The sequence below is a fragment of the Rousettus aegyptiacus genome, unplaced genomic scaffold (genome assembly GCF_014176215.1).
Source record: "Rousettus aegyptiacus isolate mRouAeg1 unplaced genomic scaffold, mRouAeg1.p scaffold_m13_p_3, whole genome shotgun sequence".
Taxonomy (NCBI): domain Eukaryota; kingdom Metazoa; phylum Chordata; class Mammalia; order Chiroptera; family Pteropodidae; genus Rousettus; species Rousettus aegyptiacus.
In genome coordinates, this window is record NW_023416306.1 from 80,884,679 (window position 1) to 80,911,004 (window position 26,326).

The window sequence follows — 26,326 nt, forward strand, 5'->3', positions numbered from 1 at the left end:
AGATAATCTATCTGTAAATAATCTTGAGTCTGTCTTAATTCTTATTCTAGCCTGTACAATAAAGGACAAAACAGTAAGAATATAAGGTTGCAGCAGTAAAAGGACAGTCATAAATAATGCTATAGACAAACCGTTAAGTGTTTGGCTTTTTAAATGGAAAGCCTGAGTACTACTAGAACATACCTCATCTTGAATGTAAGAAAAATCTCATTCTTGTGTTTACATTTATCTCCTAAACTCATTAGGCTCTTTGAGGTTAAGGAAATGCTTTTGTGTTTGTTCATGAAGCACATTATGATTCATTGCTTGAGGTATAACCAGTGCTTTCCACATATCCATCTTTATTCCCAATGTCCAGGTCAAAATAAGCACCATTGACTTAACTTTCTGTCTAAGAAATACATTTCTTTTCTAGTCTAAACATTTAGTAAGTGTTCTCCAAATACAAGTGAGCCAGGTATCTTTCTGAGGGAGTTTGATATTGTAATTTGTTATGCATTGAGAGGTATCCTTTCCTGCTCTCTTGAGCATACAAGTGTGATCTACATACTATAAATATTGACATACATTTAAAATTCATATTTTGAGTAAAAATCTACAAGCTGGCAATCTACCCAGATTGAAGCATAACTTTAGCATAACTGAAGCTCAACAGGTGTGGAGAAGTCTAGAATTTTTAGAGCGAGCTGAAAGGAATCTCAGTAGTCATCAGATAAGTCTTAGGATAACTGAGGGGATAATATTTAGAAGAGGGAGCCTACATATAGATATTCCCCCAAAAAAGTAGAATGAGAACCTAAGGATGGAAGAAATACCTCATAATGGTCAGAGCTACTCAGCAATGGGAGTGATATCCCCAAAAGAGATATTCAGATTGGGGGCTGAGACCTGGACATGTAGATGGATTCAGTGATCTTTGTGGAACCTTCCATTTATGGAATTCTTATGTAAACCAATACTTCTTCCTTTTCTTTCGAGTTTTTTAAATTATGATATACATAGTAAATCACTTAAATCTTAAAGGTACAAGTCAATGAATTTTTACATACATGTAAACATACATGTAAATGTAAATATCCAGTACTTCAAGAGTCTCTTCAGTCAGTACCCTCTCTCTCCCATTATAGATAACCACTATTCTGATTTCTATCACCAGAGTAGTTTCACCTGTACTTAAACATTACATAAATGGATTCACAGAGTATTTACTCTTGTGGATCTGGCTTCTTTTGTTCATCATTATGTCTGTGAGGTTCATCTATGTTGCATGTAGCATTGGTTCAATTTATGTAATTTTCCATTGATTTCATTGTAGAAGTATAGCATGAAGTAGCTGTGCCACTGTTGATGGACTCCTGGATTGGTTCCACTTTGAGGCTGTTATTAATAATGGTGCTATGAACATTCTTATACAGGTTTTGGTAGACATCCGCACCTATTTCTCTTGGATCTCTTACTAGGAGTAGAGTTGCCAGTTCATAGGATAACAATTATTGTAGCAGTTATTGCCAAACAATATTCCAAAGTTATTATGCACATTTAAATTTCCACTAGAAACATAGAATTTCAGTTCTTCTTCATCCTTGCCAACACTATATTTTTTATTTCAGCCATTCTGGTGAATACGTTGCAGTATTTCTTTTTCTATGACTGCTGATCAGTTAAATAGTCTCTTTTATGAAGTGCTTTATTTTTAGTTCTTTTTTTAAAATTACGTCATTTATCTTACTGATTTGTAAGAATTCTTTATATATTCTGAATGAGTCTTTAGGGGATGCATGTATTACAAATATAATTTCCCAGTCTATGGCTTGCTTTTTCAATCTTTTAACATAGGCTTTGATGAACAAACATTTTTAATTTTAGTGACTTCCAATTCATCATTTTTCCTTTTGTGGTTAGTGCTTTTTGTTTCTTCTCCAAGAAGTGTTTGCCTAGCCCAAGGTCATGAAGACATTTAGACCAAGTAATTCTTAAATTGTAATAGTAAATTAGATCATTCAACTTTCATTAGTTCACACATTTTTTAAAAAAGGATTAAATGAATAGAATTGTATTCGTTTCCTCCATAATTCTTAAACTTTCAACATTACGTATAAATAAGTAATCATGATGATATTAAATCTAAAATTTACTGTCAGGATAGCCTTGGTTATTACTATGGTAACAAAACCACTACAAAATCTTAGGCATTTTTTCTCATCCATGCAACTTGTCTAAAGTGGATTAATGGGGGGCATTGCTATTTTGGGTCTTAGGCAACCAGGCTGACACGAATTCCATTGTAATACATGTTTGCATAATCACTGTAAATAGGGGAAAGGGAGGAAATATAATCTTACTGTGTTCTTGAAAGAACTACTAAAAATATTTGTGAATAGCTATAATGAAGATCACAGTTAACTTGAGCAAGTTACTTAACCTCTCTACAGATCAGATTATTCACTAAGAGGCTAATGATAGTATCTATCTCGCATTGTGGTTATGAGGATTAAATGGGATACATATGTAAAACTCTTAGACTAGTGTCTGCTTCTTTGTAAACACTCAATAAATGTTAGCTACAATTGCTGTTTATCATTGTTATTAGGCTCTTACGTGATGCACACCATACTACCTGCTTTACATGGATTAATTCTTCAGGTAATTCCTATAGTAGGTACTATTACTGTCCTCATTCACGAATGAGAAAACTTAGGTTCAGTGTTATTAACAAACTTGCCTAAGTTCCATAGCTAAAAAATAAAAGGTAAGATTTGAATACAGGCAGTCTGATTTCAGAGTCTTCAGTATTAACCTCCCTTCCAGACAGCAAATAAATATCAACAGAAGAATTCAGAAATGCATACATTGTTGGAGAACTCTGTGTGTGTCCATGTATTATGTTCATGGTTATGGTTTTATATTGAGTTCTTAATATATTTCTGTTTTATGCTAGTTTCTAAGATCATTTCTAGTTCATATCCTTTAATTAAATGTACTATTTCATGGTATTCTGTCATGGACTGACACCTAAACAAAGTTAAAATTGATTTTATCCAACATTAAAAGATGAAGAAACTTGGGCCAGAATGGATTAAGTGATGCCAGAAGACACAGCTAGTTGATGGCTTAGCTTGAACTACAAATCAGACTTCCTGACTTAAGTTCATAGCCCTTCCTATTGCCTAAGGTTGCTTCCCTGTAGTTTGTGTAGCACATAGTCCTTTATCAAAAATTTGAAGTGCTTTGGGTTTTTTCTCTAAAACTTTGAGTGAATTTGTTGAAGAAAACTGTAATTGTGCTTTTTTTCTTACAGCTCCCATTGGTACATCTTAATTTGAAGTTACGAAATTTGTCTTTTAAATATTCTAATGTTACTAAATATCCAGAGCCAAATTATATATTTAGAGAGACTTGATAATAAGAATAAATGTCTCCAGAGAATATAGATGCTCCTGTGGAGCTTTTTGATCTAAGCCAGATTTGGAGTCAAATTTCTGAAGGAAAAGAGATGTCAGTGGAATTAAGAGACGGAACAAGTACATTACATTTGAGATCTATCAAGATGTCTTAGCAAGAAGTAAAACAACTTATAAAAAGCATGTTACTTTTCTTACCAGTGATATAAGAATGTACATTTATCAACTTCAGGTGTATTGTAATTTTCAGAATTAATCTTTTAAGGAAATGTCTGTCGAGCCATATTAAATTCATAGTTGTGGTCTGTTTTTCCATAATTAAATGGGATTTTTGTATGATAATTGCAGTATATTGTCATGTAATTTTATCTGAAAAGTTGACCGGATATAAATTGAGTTAACCATATATTTCTAGCCAATAATGGAAATTTCCCATTCTGTTGCTATCTAGTGAAGAAGAAATAAGAAGTCACAATACTGCTTTATCTCTGAGTATCAAAATTTGTCACTATCTGCCAGGAAGATGAACTATGTGTGCTATGTGATATTGCACTCATATTTTGTTTTGAGAGTACATAATACTTTCCCCTGGTCCCCTATAGTTCAAACATTTATTTTTTGAGTTAAAATACTGTTTTATAAAATTGAATACAGAATTTAAATGAACTTTTTAAAAATTTTTATTTTACTAGTTTCAAGTATACAATACATTGGTTAGATAGTTATATGGTTTATAAAACAATCCCGCTAATTGTTCTTTTTCTCCTCTGTCTCTCTTCCTAGCCATTACAATAATGCTAACTGCATTTTCTATGTCATGCTCCCCATCCCCGTGACCATCTATCAACTACTAATTTATACTTTAGTCCTTCGCCCCATTCTTCCAGCCCCTGAGCCCCTCCCCTCTGGCCATCACCAGATTGTCCTCTATATTTGTGAATCTGTTTTTGATTAGTTTGGTTTTTTTGTTCCTTAAATTCCCCCATAAGTGAAATCATATAGTATTTATCTTTCTCTGTCTTATTTTACTCAGCATAATAACCTCTATGTCCATCCATGTCATTGCAAATGGTAGGATTTCTTTTTTTTTTTTAATGGCTGAGTAATATTCCATTGTATATATGAACCATAACTTTTTTTATCCAGTCATCTGTTGGTGGGCATTTAGGTTGCTTCCATATCTTGGATATTGTGAATAGTGCTGCAGTGAATATAGGGTTGCATAAATCATTATGTTTTAGTTTTCATATTTTTTGGATAAATACCCAGAAGTACAATTGCTAAGTCAAAAGGTAATTCATTTTTTTTTTTTTTTTGAGAAATCTTCATACTGTTTTCCATAGTGGCTGTACCAATTTGTAATCCCACCAACAATGTCTGAGGGTTCCCTTTTCTTCACATCCTCACCAGCACTTGTTCTTTGATTTACTGATGAAGCTATTCTGACAGGTGTGAGGTAATATCTCTTTGTGGCTTTAATTTGCATTTCTCTGAAGATTAGTAACCTTGAGCATCTTTTCATATGTCTCTTGGTCATCTGTATTTCCTCTTTGGAGAAATATCTGTTTAGGTCTTCTGCCCATTTTTTAATTGGGTTTTTTTGTTGTTGAGTTGTATGAGTTCTTTATGTATTTTGAATATTAATCTAGTTAAATGAACTTTTTAATATAAAATGCAAAGTTTATAAACTGTGCCCTCATACTTCTCCTGGTTGACATGTTTACTCTTCTCTGTCCTGTAGGGCAAATTTCGAATTGAGAGAGAGAATAAATATATCACTAGGCGCTACCTCTTTCGTTCCTTTCAGCAGTAAGATACAAACTCTTCTAACAGTATTCTTTCTGGAGGGAGGAGTAAGAAGAGTCTGGTGAAAAGGAATTTTAGCTCTATTGTGTAGTCAAGTATTTTTTTTTAAGTATATTCATGTATTTCCTGTGAAATTAAAATGTAAGTTTAAAAAGTCTATGGTTCTTGAAGGTACATTCCTCTTTCTTTAACATAACCATATTGCTGAATGTTGAGGAGTTAAAGATTGGAAAGTCTCATAATTCCACCACCACTCTCACCACCCTAACATAATTACTTTGAACATTTTGGTATATATCCTTCTGATCTTTTTTTTTGTATATATCTGTTCACTTAATATAATATAATCTATATAATATACTTTCTCATAAATATTTCGTTGGAAATTTTGTAATGTAATTAGCAAAAAAAGTTTCACATTCTTTTATTGTTTGCAAAGCACATAAATATATATATGAACCTCAAAATATCATTTTGAGTTAGAGAAGGTATTAGCACCTTTTTACATGAAAGCAAATAATCATGTAATGCCTCTACATAGTCTATATTGGATTTGTGTTCTCGACAGACGTACTTGCTAACACAGGCAGGTGAGTTCATTTAATGTAGAAAGAAGAGCAAAACAAATCATTCTGAAAATTCTTACTCCCTGGGACCTACTCCTGACTACTGGACTAAGTGAGCCTTTGAACTGGCAACTCTGGAAATAAAGATTTTGTCAGATTTTAGTAAATACACTAAACACCAAGAATCTTGAGATGATTTAATTAGTCTGGTTACTCCCCAATTAGTTACTGCTAATATGGTTTTAAACTTGCTTTTGTTTCACCTAGAAACAAAGGAAACAACATCAATAGCTTATAAATCAGGAAGATAACATCTAACCACTTGATGAGAATTGTCTTGGTAGAATGGAAGCCTGGTGTCTCTGTATAGGAAGGGAGACAATATATTAGATAGGATATTTAAAGGAAAACTGTTCCTAGGAAACTGGACTTTTAGAGCTATTGTTATAGGAAGCGACTCCCGACAGGAATTTGGACACTCAGACAACTTTGTTAGAGGAAGGAGAATTTATTAGGCCGGCAGAGCACATGGGGTAACAGCTCTACACACAAACTCGGTCTGGTTAGATTTATTACAGTTTATATACTTCCACAGTGGCCATGCAAGGGGCACGTGATTCTTTTCAGGTTTTACATGTGCCTTCTTTCTCAGGATGGGGATTGGGAGCTTCGAGGGAGGAGCTGCAAGGGAAGAGGAATTTTCAGACCACTGGTCTTACAGGTCGTTTGTTTTTTTGCAACACCCACAATCTTGGCGTTATCGGCACCATTTTAGGATTTTTGAATAGAGAGACTGGACTCCGAGGCTATAAGTAGAAAGTAGCACTTATTGTTGATGCCTGCACCTTCTCAGCTGATTCCTATCCAAAGACTGAGCTCTAATTGTAACTAACAAGCAGTTTTACACAGTCTTGTTATTCCTACACAGCTACAGAGATAAGAACATCAGTTGGATAGCAAGCTATGAATCAACAGATGTGAGCTGGAGAGTCCTTGAGGTGGGGGAGGAAGCTATGGGAAAACATGTTAGCTGGAGAGCACTGGGCAGAATGGGGGTAGAGAGCAGTTTTAACCAGCTGAGTCAGTTATTTCTGCTAGCCCTTTCTTTTGCATTTTTTCAGATGCCTCCTCTCCTCTCTCACTATAAATATGCCAAATTTGAATTCTTTGAATTGATTTACTTTCGGAAGTCCTGAGCATTGTCAGCTTTAGGATTCAAAAACAAAATGTAGCAGAATAAGTCTGGGTTTTACATTTTCTTTATTCCAGTTTAAACTGCCCTGTTAAGCATATTGCAATTGTGCCTATTTGGTTTGTGAGGAACACAATTTCAAAATACTGAAGACTATTAACTGCTTTGCCTCTCTGCAGTTGGAGTGTATGTGTGTGTGTGTTTGTCTTCAACTTTGAGCTGAAGAAAAATTCCCTACTATCCAAAGCTCTCTGTTTTCCTTTTAGGAATTCTTTTCTGTGAAGAGAGTTTAATTTGTAAGTCAGTTGATTAAAATGAAGAACATTTTTTATAGGATCTATTTCCTTGTATTACACTATAGTTTTTATAAATGATCTCCAATTTTTCTCTCAAAACATGTCATCTTTTGCTTTTAATATTCATTGGCTTTGAAAGGTAAAAGGTTTGGGAGTTAATGCCTGTAATGCATGTCTTCTTTGCTGTGGTGGTTTACAGCTGCAGATCTGAGCTGAAGAGATCAATGTAAAATGTAAGAAAATAGAGGAGCAGTGTTCCTGAAACCAGTAAGGATCCTTACTCAGTGCTGTTAACTAGTAAGTTTTTGCGTGTCAAGATACTAGTGACCTTTGTTGCTTCTGCTTTCTCAAATATTGCCTTCCTCAGACTCCAGGCTTGAATTATTTTGTTTTAGAATTAGAAAAGAATCCTATCTACCTATCAGACATGAGTCTAGATTCCAAACATGTAAGTACCCTGAGCTAAAAATTTCTTCTCAGGTGTTTATTCAGCTGGTATTTTATGTCTCTTTCAGATCTGAAGTGCATCTGTGACTTTATTATTATAATTAACAATTATCTTAGCTGGTCACTCCATCTATTCCATTTATCTCTTTCCCTTTCCTGTTTTTCTCATATATTTAAATAAATAAGTAAATCTTTATCTTTACACGTGTCAGCTACTACAACCTTTACATTTTTTTATGGTTTGCCCATCTGTCCCCCTACTAAGTTATGAAAAAGGATAAGAATTTCTTGTTAATCTTACTTATTACCTCTGTGTCTTTGATGCCTCACACTGTGAAAAGGGTTGTTTTTCAGCTTTAGTTAAAACCTGTATTTCCTCTTGATAAACATAAAATGCCTCTATTCTGACATAGTCTCCACAAGACTCACCAAGAAGTAAAAAAATATATGTATGTATCTTTACCAAATAAATACATTAACTTTCTGTACTTTCTATAATTAATTACTTCTATTTTCCAAATACAAAATTATAATATTGAATATCATTGAAAATACCTTTTCATATATTATATGGCCCCCTAGAAGGAATATGCCCATTCTGGCTTCCCCTCCCCCACCAACTACTTCTCAACCCCCACCTCATACACACCCACCTTTTTACTGTTTCATATTACCTAGTTTCCTAAGAAATTTGAAAGGAAAATATTCTACACTAAGGAAATGATGCCAAATTTTATTGGATTATTTTGACTCTTAGGTTCAACATTGGTCCAGAAGTTGTGTTACTTGTGCAGTTATCTCTTTGTTTACTAATAATAAAAGTGGTGCTCGATTAGGCTGTGTAGGAAGGGCAACAGCTACAATGGGAAAGCTTAAGTAAACTGTGACCTCAAAAAGCAACACCCTACTTGTAAAACGACAAGTTTTGCTTTAGCAGAGGCAAATGTTAGTTTGGTTTTTTTCTTTTCCCGTTATTGCTGTGCTTTAAACCCTGATAAATGACACTATATCTAGATTTTTGTTAAGTGTTTCAGTCATAAATGTATCTTGGCAAAGGCTTTTTCTGCATCTTTTGATATGATCATAGGATTCTTACTTTTTATTTGTTTATGTGGTGTATCACATTAATCGATTTGCATATATTGAACTATATGCCCCTGGGTTGAAGCTCATTTGATTGTGGTGTATAATCTTTTTAATATATTACTGTATTCGGTTTGCTAGTATCTTATTTAGGATTTTTGCATCAGTGTTCATGAGACATATTGGTATGTAGCTTTTTTGTGTGTTACCTTTTCCAGGTTTTGGTATCAGGGTAATGACCTCAAAATTAGTTGGGAATTATTGTCTCCTTTTCAATTTTTCAGAAGAGTTTGAGGAGGACAGGTATTAAATCTTCCTTAAATGTTTGCTAGAATTCACTAGTGAAGCCATCTGGTCCTGGACTTTTACTTTTGGTAGGTTTTTGATGATTGTTTTAATTTCCATAGTGCTGATTGGTCTATTTAGATTTTCTGGTTTGTCTTGATTCAGTCTAGGAAGGCTGTATCTTTCTAAGTACTGGTCCATTCTTCTAGCTTATTTAATGTGGTGTTATATAAATTTTCATAGAATTCTTGTATGATCCTTCGTATTTCTGTGGTGTTTGTCATAATTTCCCATCTTTCGTCCCTGATTTTGTTTATTTGTGTCCTTTCTCTTTTTTCTTTAGTGAGTCTAGTCAGGGATTTGTCAATTTTATTAATCTTCTCAAAGAACCAGCTCTTTTTTGCATTTATTTTTTTCTATTGTTTTTTTGTTTTCAATTTCATTTAATCTGTTCTAATTTTGGTTACTTCTTTCCTTCTGCTAACTTTAGGCTTCATTTGTTCTTTTCCTCGTTTTTTAAGGTGAAGCATTACATTGTTTATTTGGGCTCATTCTTGTTTTTGGAAGTAGGCCTGTAATGATATGAACTTTCCTCTTATGACCGCTTTTGCCTTGTCCCAGAAGTTTTGATATGTTGTACTATCATTATCATTCATTTCTGTGTTTCTCTCGATCTCTCTTTTTGTTTCTTCTTGGACCCAGCCATTCTTCAGTAACATGTTGTTTAATCTCCGTGAATCTGTGGTTCTTCCTGCTTTCTCCTTGCAGTTTATCTCTAGTTTCAAAGCATTATGATCAGAGAATATGTTTAGTATGATTTCAACCCTCTTATATTTGTTGAGGCTATCTCTATGTCCCGGTATGTGGTCAGTCATTGAGAATGTTCCATGTGCACTAGAGAAGAATTTATAAGCAGCTGTTTTGGGATGAAAGGCTCTGTAAATGTCAGTTATGTCCAGTTGGTCTAATGTGTCATTTAAGGATGTTATTTCCTTATTGATTTTCTGTTTGGATGATCTGTCCATATCCGACAGTGGGATATTTCGGTCCCCTACTACGATAGTGTTTTGGTCTGTTTCTCCCTTTAGTTCTGTTAGTAATTACTTTATTTGGGGGGGGGGGCTCCGTGATTGGGAGCATAGATATTAATAAGTGTTATGCCTTCTTCGTGTATGATTCCCTTTATCACCATGATGTGGCCCTCAGTATCTTTCTTTACCTTTTTTATTTCGAAGTCAATTTCATCCCATATTAGAACCACTATTCTTGCTTTTCTCTGAATGTCATTTGCTTGAAATATCATTTTCCACCCTTTCACTTTGAGTCTATATTTGTCTTTAGAGTTGGGATGTGTCTCCTGGAGGCAGCATATGGTTGGGTTTTGTTTTTTGATCCATTCTGTGACCTGTGCTTTTTATTGGTGAGTTCAGTCCATTTACGATTTATGGTGATTTTTTAAATATGAGGTCTTCTTATACCCATTTTATCTTTTGCTTTCTGACAGCTCAGTGTTCCCATCACTTCCTTTTTATGTGTTTCTGTTTTCTTTATTTTGGTTGGGTTTTGTGGGTTTTCTCTCTGGTTCTTCTTGTATTATGTTATATACTTCAGTTCTGAATCTTTGGTGTGTGGTTACCATTACAAATATATAAAGGATAGGTGTATATGTATGTATCCATGTATGTACACACACATACACAGTCGTCCATTTTCTTCTGCATGTGCCTTATCTCCGTTGCCCTTTGTGAATTTGGATCTTTGATTCCTCTCCTTTTCAGTCATTGTCTCATTTTGCCCCTATGTATGCTGAACGTTCATTACTCTCTTGCTAGAGCAAATTTCTTATTGTTTCAGAACTCACTGAACTCTTTCAGAAGTACCATCCTGAATTTCCTGCCATTTAAGTTGTGTATTTCTATGTCTGTAAGCTTATTTTCTGGAGATTTTTCTCTTTCTTTCTGAGGTGCTTTGTCACCTTGGTTGTTCATGATGTTTAATGTATTATTTATTTCTCCACCTTGGCATTAATGGAAGTATTGTCTGTTTTTTTTCCAAAATGAAGATTTATTATATAAATGTCTCTCTTTAGCCTATTACTAAGAAGGCATTTTTCTTTTGCTTTCCAGTAGGTGGCGTCTAAGCCTCTTGGATCCCTGCTTTGTCTAAAGCCTTAATTATGTCTTTTTTTTATAGATGTTTAATCTCACTTGCTACTCTTAGTCTCATTCTCTGTCAGTGTTAGCGACAGTTTCAGTAGCATTTGCCCAGATTCCCTTGGGACTCCACAGTGTTGGGTCTCAGAGATATGGGCGAGGGGCTCTCTGAGTTGGCGGTTAGGGGCTGCAACTCAACTTTGGTTTTGCAACTATGGCCAGTAAAAATCAACTATTGCTTTTCTGCCATCCTACTTCTCTGCCCTCTCCCCTGATGACTGGCCCTTGCCACTGGCCGGCTGTGGGCAGTTGACAGCTTTCCCAAGCAGGGCCGTTCAGGGAAATTGCCACTACTTCTCCCCTTCCCCTCCTCCTACAGGTAGCTCTGGTAGCTGGGAGAGGCAGCTTCTTTATTTCTCCCAGTCCACTGCCCAACACCTGGGTTTGTGACCTGTGGTAGCTCAAATCTCACGCTCAGTCATGCTGATGTGCAGTTTTCGTGTTTTTTATTGAGTTTTAGATGTTGAGCTTATTGTTGCTTCAAGGAGAGAGATCTAGCGATGTCTCTCACTCCACCATTTTTCTCCAAACTCCCCTGTAATTTGTTTTTAATTTCAAATTCTCACTTGTTCATTGATGATATATAGGAAAGCAGTTGATTTTTATATGTTAACCTTGTATCCTGCAACCTTGTTATACTCACTTAGTTCCATGAATTTTTTTGGTCAGTTCTTTCAGATTTTTACCTTCGAAAATCTTATCTGTGAACAAAGAGAGTTTTATTTTTCCTTTCTCAATCTGTATACCTTTTATTTACTTTTCTTGAATTATTGCATTAGCTAGCACTTCAAATGCAGTGTTGAAAAGCAGTGATAAGAGGGGCACTCTCACTTTGTCCCTGATCTTAGAGGGGAAGCTTTGAGTTTCTCACCATGAACTGTTACTAGCTATAGGTTTTGTGTTCTTTATCATGTTGAAGAAGTTCTCATCAATTCCAAATTTGCTGAGAGTTCTTATGTATGGATGTTGGATTTTGTTAAATGCGTTTTCTGCATCTATTGATATAATCATGTAATTCTTCTTTATCCTATTGATATGATGGATTCCATTAATTAATTTTTGAATGTTGAACCAGCCATGCATACCTGGAATAAATCTAACTTGGCCATGGTGTATCATTCTTTTTATACATTGTTATTTGATTTGCTAATATTTTTGTTGAGGATTTTTGCATCTACATTCATGAGAGATATTGGTCTATAGTGAAGATCATGTGTGTGTGCGCGTGTGATGTCTTCATCTTATTTTGATATTAGGGTAATGATATTAGGGCTTCATAAAATGAATTGGGAAATATTCTCTCTGCTTCTGTTCTCTGAAAGAGATTGTAAAGGTTTAGTATAATTTCTTCCTTAAACGCTTAGTAGAATTCACCAATGAACCCATATGGACCTGGTGCTTTCTGTTTGTAGAAGGTTATTAAAATTGTTTCTTGTGTGAGATTTGGTGGATTGTATCTTTCAAAGAATTGGTCCATTTCATTGTGGTTATTAAATTTGTGGGCATAGAGTTGTTCATACCATTCCTTTATTAACCTTTTAGTGTCCATGAGATCTGTAGTGATAGCCCCTCTTTCATTTCTGATATTAGTGATTTGTATCTTTTTTATTCTTAGGCTGACTAAAGGTTTGTTGATTTTATTGATTTATTGAAAGAACGGCATTTTCTTTTGTTGATTTTCTCTTTTGATTTCCTGTTTTCAATGTCATGGATTTCTGCTCTAGTTGTTATCTTCTGCTTACTTTGGGTTTAATTTACTCTTTCTAGTTTCCTATAGTGGAAGCTTAAATTATTGATTTAGATTTTTGTTGTTTCTAATATATTTATTCAGTAAATTTATCTCTAAGCACTGCTTTTGCTCTCCCCCACAAATTTTCATAAGTTGTATTTTCATTTTATTTTAATTCAAGATATTTTTCAATTTTTCTTGCTTTCTTTTTTGACTCATGTGTTATTTAAAAGTGTGTTGTTTAATCTCTAAGTATTTTGGGATTTTCCAGCCTTTCTCTGTTACCTATTTCTAGTTCAATTTTATTGTGGTCTGAAAGACATTGTATGCTTTCTTTTTTTTCTTTTTTTTTTCTTCTTTTTTTTTTTTTTTTGAATTTGTTAAGGTATGTTTTATGGCCCAGAATTTGGTCTGTCTTGGTGAATGTTCCAGGTGAGCTTGAGAAGAATGTGTAATCTGGGGTTGTTGTATTAAATAGTCCTACAGTTGTCCGTTATATCCAGTCAATTGATAGGGCTATTGAGTTCAACTGTGTGCTTGCTAATTGTCTGTTCTGGATCTGTCCATTTCTGATAGAGAAATGTTAAAATCTCCAGCCATAATAGTGGGTTTATCTACTTCTCCTTGCACTTCTGTTTTTGCCTCACATATTTTAACACTTGTTGTTAGACACATACGTATTTAGGATTATCATGTGTTGGAGTATTGACCCCTATCATTATGTATTACCCCTCTTTATCCCTGATAACTTTCCTTGCTCTGAAGTCTACTCTGTCTGAAATTAATATAGCTACTCTTCTTTTGATTGGTGTTAAATCATTCTCCATCCATTCTTTCACTTTTAATCTTTATGTGTCTTTATAATTAAAGTGGTTTCTTATAGACAACACATGGTTGAAACTGTTTTGATCTACTCTGACCATCTGTGTCTTTTAATTGGTGTATTTAGACCATTGATATTTAAGAGGATTATTGATATACTTGGATTAATAGCTACCATATTTTCTATTTGTTGCCATTGTTCTTTTGTTTCTACTTTTGTCTTCTACACTTTTTTCTGTCTTTTTGGTTTTAACTGAGTATCATTCCATTTTCTCTCCTTTCTTAACATAGTAATTATATTTGTTTTTCTACTTTTGTTAGTGATTGGTTGCTCTAGAGTTTACAGTATACATTTACTACTAATTCACATCCACTTTCATATAACACTATACTATTTAATGAGTTAATAGTGTATAATAGCAAAATATTCTAATTTCTTTCTGTCATCCATTGTATCACTGCTGACATTCATTTCACTTATACTAAGCACAGGTGTCTATAAGCATACATAATTGAATTGTTGGTATTATTACTTTGAACAAATTGTTGTCTACTAGATCAATTATAAGAAAAGTAAGTTTTTATTTTACCTTTACTTATTCATGCTATAATACTTTTTATGTAAATCCAAGGTTCTGACCTATATAATTTTTCTTCTCTTTTTATTTAAATTAGTTTCAAGTATACAGTACATTTATGTAGTTCATAAAACGATCCCCCCAATTGCTCCCTCCCTCCCTTGGCCCTCCACCTAGCCATTATATTAGTGTTAACTGCATTCCCTATGCTGTGCTTCCTATCCCCATAACCATTTATCAACTACTGATTTATATCTGAAGAACTTATTTAACACACTTTGCAAGGCAGGTCTACTGGAAACAAATTCTTTTGATTTTTCTTTGAGAAAATTATTTTATTTCTCCTCACTTTTATAAGATAATTTCACAAGGTATAGAAATTTAGGTTGTTGGGGTTTTTTTCTCTCAATACTTTAAATATTTCAGTCCACTCTCTTGTTTGCATAGTTTCCGAAGAGAGGGCAGATAAGTTATCTTTCTTCTCTGTAAGTTAGGTAGTTTCTTGGTTTGCTTCTTTCAAGTTTTATTTGTTTATCTTTTTGATTTCCTTTAGTTTGAATATAACATTCTTTAGTTTGATGTTTTGTTGAGGGGATAAGTTTTTTTGTTTTGTTTTGTTTTACATTATTCTTGTTTGGTGTTCTCTGAGCTTCTTGGATCTGTGATTTGGTGTCTGACATTAATATGGACATATTCTTAGTCATTGTTGCTGCAAATATTGCTTCTGTTCTTTATTCAATTGATATTCCCATTACATGTAAGTTAGTTACATTCTTTGTAGATATCCCACAGTATTTGATAATATGTTCATTTTCTTTTTCAGTCTTTTTTCTTCTGTGATTTTCACTTTTAGAGATTTCTTTCTTTATATTCTCAAGCTCAGAGTCTTTCCTCAGGTGTGTTCATTCAGTCTACTAATGAGCACATCAAAAGCATTCTTCATTTGTGTTTTTGATTTCTAACTTCTCTTTTTTATTCATTCTTAGAATTTCCATCTCTCTGCTTACATTATCCATTTGTTCCTGCATGTTGTCTATTTTGTCCCATTAAAGCTCTTAACATGTTAGTCACATTTTTAAAAATTCTGGTTTATCATTTTAATGTTCATGCCATATCTTACTGTGGTTCTCATGCTTGTTCAGTCTCTTCAAAATGTTTTTGTCTTTTAGTATACAGTGTTATTTTTTGTTGAAAAGTTGACATAATGTACTGCATGAAAGGAACTGTGGAACCTTGGCCTTTAAAATGTAATGGTAAGATATAGGGGAAGGAAAAGCATTCTATAGTTTTATGATTAGGTGTCAGTCTTTTGGTGAGCCTGTCCCCATGGACTGTGAACTTCAAGAGTGCTTCTTAGGGTTTTTTCCCCACTTTGGGTTGGACAGGATGGCTAGAGGGAGCTGGAATTGATATTTCCCTAGCACTCCTGAAAAGTGTCGTAAGGATATGGAGAATTCAGAACTCGCTCATCTATTGTTAGTGGGGATGTAAAATGGTGCAGGTGGTTTGGAAAACAGTTTGGCAGTTCCTCAAAGTGTTACGCGTAAGTACCATATGACCCAGCAATTCCACTCCCAGGTATATGCCCAAGAGAAGTGAAAACATCTACACACAAAAATGTGTACACAAATATTTATAAGGAGCATCATTCACAAAATAGCCCAAAAATGTTAAACAACCCAAGTTTATCAGCTGATGAATGGATAAATAAAATATGGTATAGCCATACAATGTGGAGAACCTTGAAAACTTTATGCTAAGTGAAAGAAGCCAGACACAAAAAGCCACATAGTATATGATTTCATTTATATGAAATGTCTAGAATAGGTATAACAAACACAGAAACTAGATTAATGGTTACCTGGGTCTAGGGATAGGGGTGAATGGGAAGTGACTGCTAATGGATACTTGAGTTTCTTTTCGGAGTGATAAAAATGTTCTAAAATCTGTTATGGTCTTGGTCATAAAACCTTGTAAATATATGAAACCACTGAATTCTATAGTATGTGAATTATGTCTAAAAAATTAAGTAATTTTGGATGATTTTTAGTGTGAGTCCAGGGAATGTGAAGCAATGAGGCTAATAAGCAGGAGGGTCTGGGCGAGTTAGGTTTCAGTTGGTTGGAAAAGTTTGATAGAGCTGATATAGCAGTTGGGAAATATCCTAAGAACATATAGAATAACTGCTGAGATTATGGTTGGATAGGATTAATTTATAGTAGCGCTCTTTTTGTGTGTGATTTTTCTCCAGCACTATCTTGAGTTAAAACTCAGAGTTGATCTGTATCTGTCTGGAGTATAGAAAGATAGCAAGGCAAAGGAACTGAAAGTGTTGGCAAAAGAATATTTGAAATGTAGCCATGGAATCTAAGCTGGACAGAGAAGAGAAAATCAATGGTCAATGAATAGAAGTTTGCGTAAAGTTATCACTTGTGGTAGAAGTAATTGAGCTGAAATAATAGGAAATGGTAGTCAAAGATTTTTGAATTTGAGATTGGTATAGCCAAGTGACACAATTTTTAAAGAAACAGGGAGTTTTGCATAATGTTTGTAGTATGGGAAATGAGGGTAGAATCCCACCTCTCACCTCTGAGGTATATTGTTGAGGAGGGAGTATCTCCAAGGAAGAGGACTTAATGAAGAAAAATTAATATATGTAAAGTAAGGAAAGGATACTTGGAAAGCTCCAACCCCAGAAAACAGAAGTACAGTTATGCTTCCAGCATTGTCCAACACATTTGGAATAACATAATCTTGCGTTGAGATCATTTCTTTTGTCCGCAAAGGTCACTAGAACAGTCTTAGTTGAGGAACATTTCTTAAGCTCCACCTAATTTCCTTTGTTCTGATCCTTTATTGACCAAAGCAATGTTCTGATTATGATTTGGCTCCTCATATTACTACAGGGATAGACCATGTTAATTGGCCAATAAATATCTTATGTGCTTAATATAATTCTCATTACAGTTTTTATAATCATTGTTAAAATGTCTTAAATTGACACTGTTTTATGCATCAGGTTTTTTTTTTTGTTTTCACTGAGTGGTTAGTGTTAAAGGGAATTTCTGGGTTTCCAAAGCTACCAGACCTCAGTTCAAAGTGTAAGTCCCAGGGTACTACCAGTTTTTCAGCCCTCCCAGTAGAAGCCTTCACTGGATTAATTCCTTCTGCAAGGAAACATCTGCATGGTATACCTATTTATGTAAACAGTTGTGGAGAACCAAACATGTATATTGCTTTGCCTTTGTACACAGTTCTCTTATTTCCCCTTCCAGAGCCATATTCATTACATTTCTTAAGTGCTTTGCATAGAATTTCAAAGTTCAGTGTGACCTGTGTACTACTAGGACGTGGTCAGGTATAGATGCTACACCGAGGAGCTTTTGGCAGTCAATGACTTGGTAGCTGTGATTCAGTTTGAATCACTCCTTCATGGACTGCATGAAGGCAGATTCTTGTAGGATCCCAGCCTTATTCTTGGGAATCATTTTATTTTCCAACTTATTGGGTTAGTTTAGAGGCCTTTGGGTTTCACTGGACCATTTCCTCATTTCCTTCTTTTGTTAATCTTGACCATATAACCTTCCACCCACTTTATTACTCATTTTTTAGGGACCTAACTATTCAGTAACACTAAAGGAGGTATATCTGAAGCCACATATGTTGAGTAAAACAAACTTAAGGGGGAAAAAAAAGCAAAAGGTATGTTTTCTCTGAACTTTCTTTGTTTATATGGTCTGTGCAGATGTTATTAAAGTTGTGTTGTCCAGCTGCCTCCCCATATTTCAGAAACGGCTAGATATCTGGGAGACATTCAAAGAAGGTCGTGTTGGCATCATGAATGAAATAACACTGTTTGTCCCCTACCAAATAACATATCTTCTTTTGAGGTGTGGGAGGGACACCAGAAGCTTCAAATGCTGAATCTTGAGATTCTTGAAAGGCCATTTATTTCTAGGGAGACTTTTAGAAAGAAGCCAAATAAATGAGTCCTTTTAAGGGTTGGGGGTATATACCTGGCTATTTGAATGTTTGTTTACAATATACAGTTCAACTGTATGCCATCTAATTGTTCCATTTTCTTTTGGTAAGATGAATATTGGTTTAAGGTGATACTAGCAGCCTTTAAAGCTGAGGCTTTAATCTGGTCTGTGTATAATGTGAATTAAAATTTGTGTCAGGGTTATTCTAGAAAACATCTAGAATGGAATTTTGCAGGATTTGTTAGAGCCCTCTATAAAACCCTCTGTCTTGAAGTAATTGAAAGGGGTTAGCAAGCATTCCAGCACATGGGGTGAACTCCATATTATGGTTGAGTAGAAGTTTCTCTCTATTCCTCCCATGCTTTATCTCCTATAATGGGTAGTAGATAAACAGAGATGCTCTTTTTTTTTTTTTTTTTTTTACATTAAGCTATTTATGGAACTTGGTCTGCTAAGTAACACATTTAGAAGTGAAAATGAGAAAAGTAAAAAGAAAGAAATCATTGGTTTGGAAGTAAACTATTCTATTGAAAATTTAGAATATGGTGTCACTGTCATCTGCATTTTCTTTGTTATTTTCACTTCAATAGGATAAACCAGAGCTCTGCTTGGGCTACTGGGTTTTCCTTTTAATTGCTGGTTCACTAGGTCTCCTTAGCAGCAGCACCTGAAATAACTGCTGAGAGAGCTCCTACATGAATTCTCATAATTTGCTTCTCAATTCTCCTGGTTGATTGAGGCATTCTTTCTTGAGTAGTTTGCAGTTTCACTTAAGTGGCTGGTGTTTGGGGTCACTTTTGAATGTTTTGTTTGAATTTCACTTTCACGATGAGCAGAAGGCTGCTGCTTTTAGCTAAATGGAGTAAAGCCCTTGGTGGTAAACCTTGGAAAGAAAAAAACTTTTCTTTGTAGTGATAAGCTAAATGAAATTACTCTGTCACTTTATTCTTTTATCTTTTCATGCTGATAACCTTGAGTTCTTGCAATTTGCTTTCTCCAGTTAAGTTTAGTTGTTCCCTATACCCAGATGCATGCTATTTCTGCCATTGGTCATCATGGTGATGTGGAGCATGTTTCTGACCTGGAAGTGTTGTTTCTTTAACTATGAACCACATCACTATGCCTTCCATCCTCTGCTTCTTTTGCATTATTTCTTTTTGGAGGGCTCAATTTGAATCCGAGACTTCATCTAGGACTGAGAACTGGTAATGCTGTAATAACAATACCTTTCTTTATATAATAATACTCAGAGCACGTAAACCTTAGCCTTCCTCTGTTTATGGAGCACTTCCAGTTTAATTTTTTCACAATAACCCTGTGGGTTAAGTCAGCAATTTTGTCTATGATGGTAAGATTGCATCTTCAGGAGATTAAATAACTTGCTCTGGGTTGCAGTGCTTCTGAGTTACTCTGCTTAATTTTTCAGGAAATAAGTATACGTTAGAAGATATTCTGAATAAACAAAAAATGAATTCTCAATACTGTGAGTTGTTAAAAATCTAACTATTTTTAGTCTGGTCAGTTAATAAAGACCAAGTTTGAAAGCCCATTCTTTAACCATAGAGTTTAAATTGATGTGTCCAAGTCACAAAAATTAATATTCAGGTCAGTTTCTCTTCTGCTGCTGATATAGAAAAGTTAAGGAAGGCTGGCTGTTAAATTAGTGGAACTTGAACTGGAAGTAATTAAACCATTATTTTTTTATTCTCTCTTCTTTTTAGAGAGATGGAAACCTTGATGACTAGTTCCACCCTGCCTCCCCTTTTTGCAGATGAAGATGGCTCCAAGGAGAGTAATGATCTGGCCACCACTGGGTAAGCAGCTACTTTGGAACACTGGGCCTATTCCTAGGCTTCAAAAGAAAGCTTCTGACAAACTACAACATGCTAAAAAGGCAGTTTTATATCATAAGAATAGAAGATATGGTTGTTACGCTTTGTAAAGAGGGTGAGAGCCATTGTAAGGTACTTTGTAATCAGCATTCAGCTGTCACTCGAAGCGCTCTGGCTCCTGTGAACTGGAACAGCAATATGTGGGGTCTAGTAAACATCAGTTAAAATAATTACATGGTCACTATTAAAGAAATACCTGTCACAGGGCTAGCTCTGAAAATCAAGTTCATTTTGTTTAAATGGCCACAGATATTAAAACAATTTTTTTCCTAAAGGTCCGATATATATATTTTTTTAAGATCACAATTTTTAATACGATTCTTTGTTTAAGATGCCCAGGAGCTCTAGCTGACTTCTGTTCTTTTATTTTTTTTCCCCCCTGTGTTCCTTCTTTACTGTATTTGGACAGATAAGCAAAGGCAGTAAAGGCATATTAAAAAAGGGCTAATAGCAATAGTCCTTCCCTTAAAAATCTGTTATGTTTGAATTTTTATCTTTTCTGTTTAGAAGTTATTTGCCAAAGAAGAAATGTGTTTACTATAGATTGAAGTGCTAGCTAATTCTTAAGATGCATTATTTTAATGTTATTTAGAGCTCTTTAAAAATAGACTCTACTTTGTAATTCTGTTTTCTTTCCTTCACTTTTGTTTCCTACCTCATTAATATCTGCCTCTTCCCTTACTCTTCAGATGAAACTGTTCTCCAAGACCTTTCAGAAGTTTGCCATTACTAAATCCAGTTCATTCAGTAAAAATTTTCTGAGTGTCTACTATGTGCCAGACATTGTTCTAGGCACTAGATATTAAACAAGTAAAACAGACAAAACTCCCAGCCCCTGTAGAGCTCAAATTCTACCAGGAAGTCAGAAAAAAACAGGTTAAATAAGTAAAATACTTACTGTGTTGATAAGAACTATAGATTAAAACAGGAAACAACAAGGGACTAGATCTGGTAAAATCTGAGAGATCAGAGTAAGCACTTGAACTGTTACTCTGAGAAGGGAAAGCATTGGAAGCTTTTGAGCCAAATGATATGATTTGACCTATTTTTAATAGGATCCCTGTGATTGTTATATTGAGAAAATAGAGTGAAGGGAGCAGGGACTGAAGCAAGGAGGCCAGTAGGCTTCTAAAATAATTAAAGTGAGAGATGCTGACTTAAAAAACATCACTAGCAACTTTGACAAGAGTATTTTAAGTGGAGTAGTAGGGGGAAAAACCTCACTGGATTGAGTTTCAAAAACAGTGGGACTGGGGTTGGTGAGACATATAGAATTCTAGATATATTTTGAAGGTAAACCAAACTGGATTTGCCCAAAAGACCGGACAAGATGTAAGAAGGGAGAAGAAAGCAATCGAAAACTACTCCAAAGTTTTGGCCTAAGAGACCAAAGGGATGGAATTGCCATTAACTTAGATGTTTAAAACAAAGCAGGTAGGGGAGGGGATTTTAGGGGCTTGGTTTTGTAGATTTGAAACTTGAGATGCTTGTTAGATATCCACACAGAGATGTCAAACAAGCAGATTGAAATCAGGTTCTGAAGTTAGAGAAGGTCTACACTAGAAACTTGGGAGTCATCGGTATACATAAAGCCATAAAACTGGACAAGATCATCAAAGAAATGAGCACTGTAAATTAAAAAAAAGAAAAGAAAACTCTAATTCCTGAGCTCTGGGGTGCTCCATCATTTAGAAGTCTGGCAGAAGAGGAACAGTCAGCAAAGAAAACTAAAGGGAATAGCTGAAAGGGTAGCAGAAAAATCAGAGGAGTGTGAGGTCTTGGAAACCAAGTGAAAAGGAAGGAAAAGCGATAAACTGGGTCAAAACCTTACCTGGAAGATCAGGTAAGATGAGGACTAAGAAATTACACTGGACTTTGACAAGTTGTAAGCACACATTTCCTTTGGGTTAGGTTTAAGAGATAATGAAAGGGAAAAAAATGAAGACAATAAGTTAATTCTTACCAGCATAAACAAATGAAGTCAATTAGTATAAACAGTTCTATAAAAGAAAGGAGAAAAATTAAGTGGGATCAAGAAAGTGTTTTTTGTTTTCATTTGTGTGTTTTAAGAGTAATAATGCCACATTTGCATGCTGATTAGGCTAATCCAGTAGAGAAGGCAGAATTGGTAATGCCAGAAAGGGCAGAATTGCCAAAAACCTGTATTTGAGTAGGCTAGCAGGTATGAAAGCACGGGCACAAATGGTAGGGTTGTTGGCTTTAGCTTAGAGTACAGAAAATTCATTCATAAGAACAAAAGAACCTTTTTATGTCATCTCAAAGGCATTTGATGCCTTTGACCACTCCCTTCTGATTCCTGTCCATTTCAGAGATTGATAGGATTGGTACTCTTTTCCCAAACCTACTTCTCATATAAGAGTGTACAAGAGTTAGTAACTTAAAAATTGGTAGCACATTGAAATGAGTCTGACAGTGAAAGAACAAGTTGCCTAAGACAGCCAAAATGATTGAAACATTGGAAAAACAAAGCTGCTGAGATCAGACTGGATTTCTGTTAGCTCCTCTTTTCAGAGAACATGATTGGCATTGACCTCATAGATTCTTTTACCTTTTTCAGAGGCCCTCAAAAATGTAGAAACCTATTGTTTATGATCATCTAATATGTTTTCTGGAAAGTTTTGGAAAAGTATACTTTCATTTTCAGGACAGTCTACATCTGCTTTTATTCATTTCTCAGTCCTCTGTAATCTGGTTTTTATTTCCATTCCACTAAAACTGTACTCCCTAAAATCACCAGCAAACTTTAAGTCTTCAAATTTAGCAGATATTTTTTTAACCTGTCTTATTGGCATCTGCAGCTTTTTACTTAGTTAATACCCACTTCTTAAAAACTTAAATCTCTTAATGTCCTCTCTCATCTATTCCCAGCTCTTCTAACACTCGTTTCTAAAATGATATTCTTCCAACAGATTTCTGTCCTGACTTTTCTTCTCACTATCTTTCCGGAGAATATCTAGCACTTCCCATTATTTCTGTGGGCTGATTCCTCAAATCTGTCTCATGCTTTTTAATCACTTTTGTTCTCTCAAGGTATGTTTCCAGTTGTCTGTGGAACAGTTCCACTTTATTATGTCTTTAGTGTTTCAGATATACCATTTTATTCTTTTACATACATATAAAGACACACACTCATTCCAGTTGTTTCCTTAGTTCATAGTACGTCATCATATAATCAGAAAACCTCAGAATACCTTCGACTCTTCTTTTCCTCTCACTATATTCAGTCTTTAAGTTCTCTCTATTCTACCTCTTAAGTATCTCTTAGCTTTCTCTCCCCTATTCTCCATCCTACCTACACTTGTCTCTCACTAAGTTTATTGCAATAGCCTTCTGATGGGGTTCATTTTCTCCTGTTATATCATATTCTTTCTGATTTTAATGATGTTTTTTTACCTGGTGAATGCCTATCCATCTTTCAAGACCGCCTCTGTAAAATCTCTTAACATTCTTCCCACACATATAAAATTTATCGTACCCTCTACTGTGTTTTTGTGGCACATTTTACAAACCTATATTTCCATACTTATGGTACATTATAATTATGTGTCTATAACCCTATGAAGTATACATTCTTCCAGAATAAAACCGAATATTACTTTCTTATGTATCTTCCTCCACTTCCCCCACATCTTCCCCCCCCCCCCGAAAAAACTCAAACTCATGGCACATGGTGTTGCCTTTTCTTTCATTTCTTTATCCGCATGTGATAGGGTAAGTCAGTCTAAGACCCAGCCATCATCTGTATCCTTGTGAGATATGGTTTGCTGACTGAGCTGGAAAAAATGGTGGGATCAGAAAAGAAATATATCTGTCCGATTCTTTAACATTTATACTTGAACTTAATGAACTTGATAATATTGTTTTTAAATAATCTGGTTGTCGCAAAATACTATAATCCAAGAAAGAATAGCCTATGGAATGAGATGTCTCTTATGCCCTTCAAGAACTCTCTATTCTGTGATGGGGGCAAACTGCTTCTTCAATCCCCATTCCTATTCTTATTTTCTATAAGTAGAATTTTCCTTTTACATTGTAGATACAGGAAAGGTAGAATATAAAAGTCAGACTCTGTTGCATGCTCAGAACTAATGTGAAGTCTGTGTTGAGGGAAGAGGTAATATTTGGGGAAAAGAATATTGTTTTTTTTAGTAGGAGACTTCTTCATGGAACTGATCTGGTTCAGTCAAGCCCTGAAACCATTTTTTAAAATGCTCTATAAAAAAAGTGCTGTAGAGACATTGTTTGCATTTACACAAAATGAGGTGGGAGGAATTAATTCAAGGGCTGACATGTACTTTTGCTGGCAGGGAAGTTTGTCTTGAACTTGGTAAATAAGAGTGTTTGATGCTATTGATACTGAACTTTTGCACTCCTGCTTTTTATTCTTCAGGTTAACCCACCCAGAGGTTCCATATAGTAGTGGAGCCACGTCATCCACCAACAATCCAGAATTTGTGGAGGATCTCTCCCAAGGTCAGTTGCTTCAGAATGAGTCTTCAAACACAGCAGAAGGCAGTGAACAAAGGCATGAAGATGAGGTACGCTAAAGTGTCTCCTCCTGTTACTGGTTTCTGAAGCTTCTGAAGAAGCAGGCAACAAGGGAGTTGATTGAGGTGTCCATCATCTGGCTCTCTTAAATTTTTCAGAATTTTTTGTTTTCTATTTCTTACTTTATGTAGAATCATATTAATAGTTTTAATGACATGAAGACAGGTGGACTTTTTTTCCCCTGCCTAAGAGAGTTATACCTACAGAATATTAGATATTTAACAAATGCTTGTTGAATGAGTAAATGAATTATTTAATTAAATAAGTAATTAATGAGAAGTCCACATGCTCATGTTCAAGGCCACATACTGCTCACTAAGTCCTGCAGCATGGAGTTTTATGTGCCCAAAGGATTCATACTACTTACCAAATCATTCGATCACCCATGGGGGGCATCTTTAAATCACACAGAAGTTGTGTATGAGCCTGGGAAGTCTTGATCATGTTGGACTTTCAGTGTTTCTCAAAAATGACTGATTTCCATTGTGTTTTAAGGCACTCTTTTTTAGCCGTAAAAGAGTACCACCATTGATTTTTAGCCTTTTTCTTATTTTAAAAGAGCTGATTTTTCTGTGTCGGCAATCTTAAAGGTTATGATGAATGCTTAAGGCTTCACAAACATCTTAAAATCATTAGTAACTTTAACATTACTAGGTTCACAAAAAAAAAAAAAAAAGCCAAATATATCATTTGCCCTATGGCGAATTATTACACCATTTTATATCTATTTGGAAGAGTATAGTATTGTAATTAATATTTAGGTGGTTTTTTTGGTCCTATTTTGCTTATATTTCTCTTTTCTGAAATAAGAATTCTTATATTCATAAAACATTGTTAACTGAAGACTGTATGTATTTGTAAAATTATGAAGCAAAAATATGTATATTTCATTTAAAAGGACAAGGAAAAGATTTGTAGTAAAACGTCAGGGTACCTCAGTCCTTTAAACTTTTTTAGGGGTGATTTACTTTTTTATTTAACTATATAACATATAAAGACCTCTGACTTTATTAAATAAACATCTTCATTCTGGATATATTATGCTTATTGAAATTTTTCTAAGACTTAGATATTAATTTAACAGTCTGTACTATCTGCTATGAGAAATAAACTAGTCTTTGAGTAGTATCAATAAGAAGCACCCTTCATGAATGATTTTTAATTCCTGTGCTTCAGCTCATTTCTTCATTTGCCCAATGCATATAACATTTTGTTCTGATCTACTGTGACAGTGTCTGCTTCTCTGGTACAGTGCTGTGTATGTGCTGCATTTCTCATTTAGAATACTGCCCTGTTGGGAGACTGGACTTGTTAAGTGCATATGAAGGCCAAAGCTTGAGTGATTGTAACACTCCTTTATTCTTATCTCTTGGAGTTAGCACTAAAATATCCACTTAGTGCAACAGTTTGTAGCTTGGTACATAAAAGGGTCTAAAAGTGAACCATCTGGAGTCCCCTCTTGAA

The 26,326-nt window shown here is 34.8% G+C and overlaps 1 protein-coding gene across 5 annotated transcripts in view; it reads left to right on the forward strand.

Annotated features, from left to right (window-relative positions):
- The window catches only part of HMG20A (high mobility group 20A), a 79,355-nt gene that overhangs the window by 23,976 nt on the left and 29,053 nt on the right, over positions 1 to 26,326 (forward strand). For 4 of the 5 annotated variants that reach the window (XR_001596861.2, XM_016144092.2, XM_016144094.2 and 1 more), the window contains exons 2-3: positions 20,123 to 20,215; positions 24,705 to 24,852. Coding sequence is in view for 4 of the 5 variants with exons in the window: in XM_016144092.2 (XP_015999578.1) it covers positions 20,127 to 20,215; positions 24,705 to 24,852 (237 nt within the window). In the remaining variant the exon portion in view is untranslated. Of the gene's footprint in view, positions 1 to 7,537; positions 7,559 to 20,122; positions 20,216 to 24,704; positions 24,853 to 26,326 lie in introns of those variants that run through there. The other variant, XM_036238766.1, reaches the window with a different exon arrangement.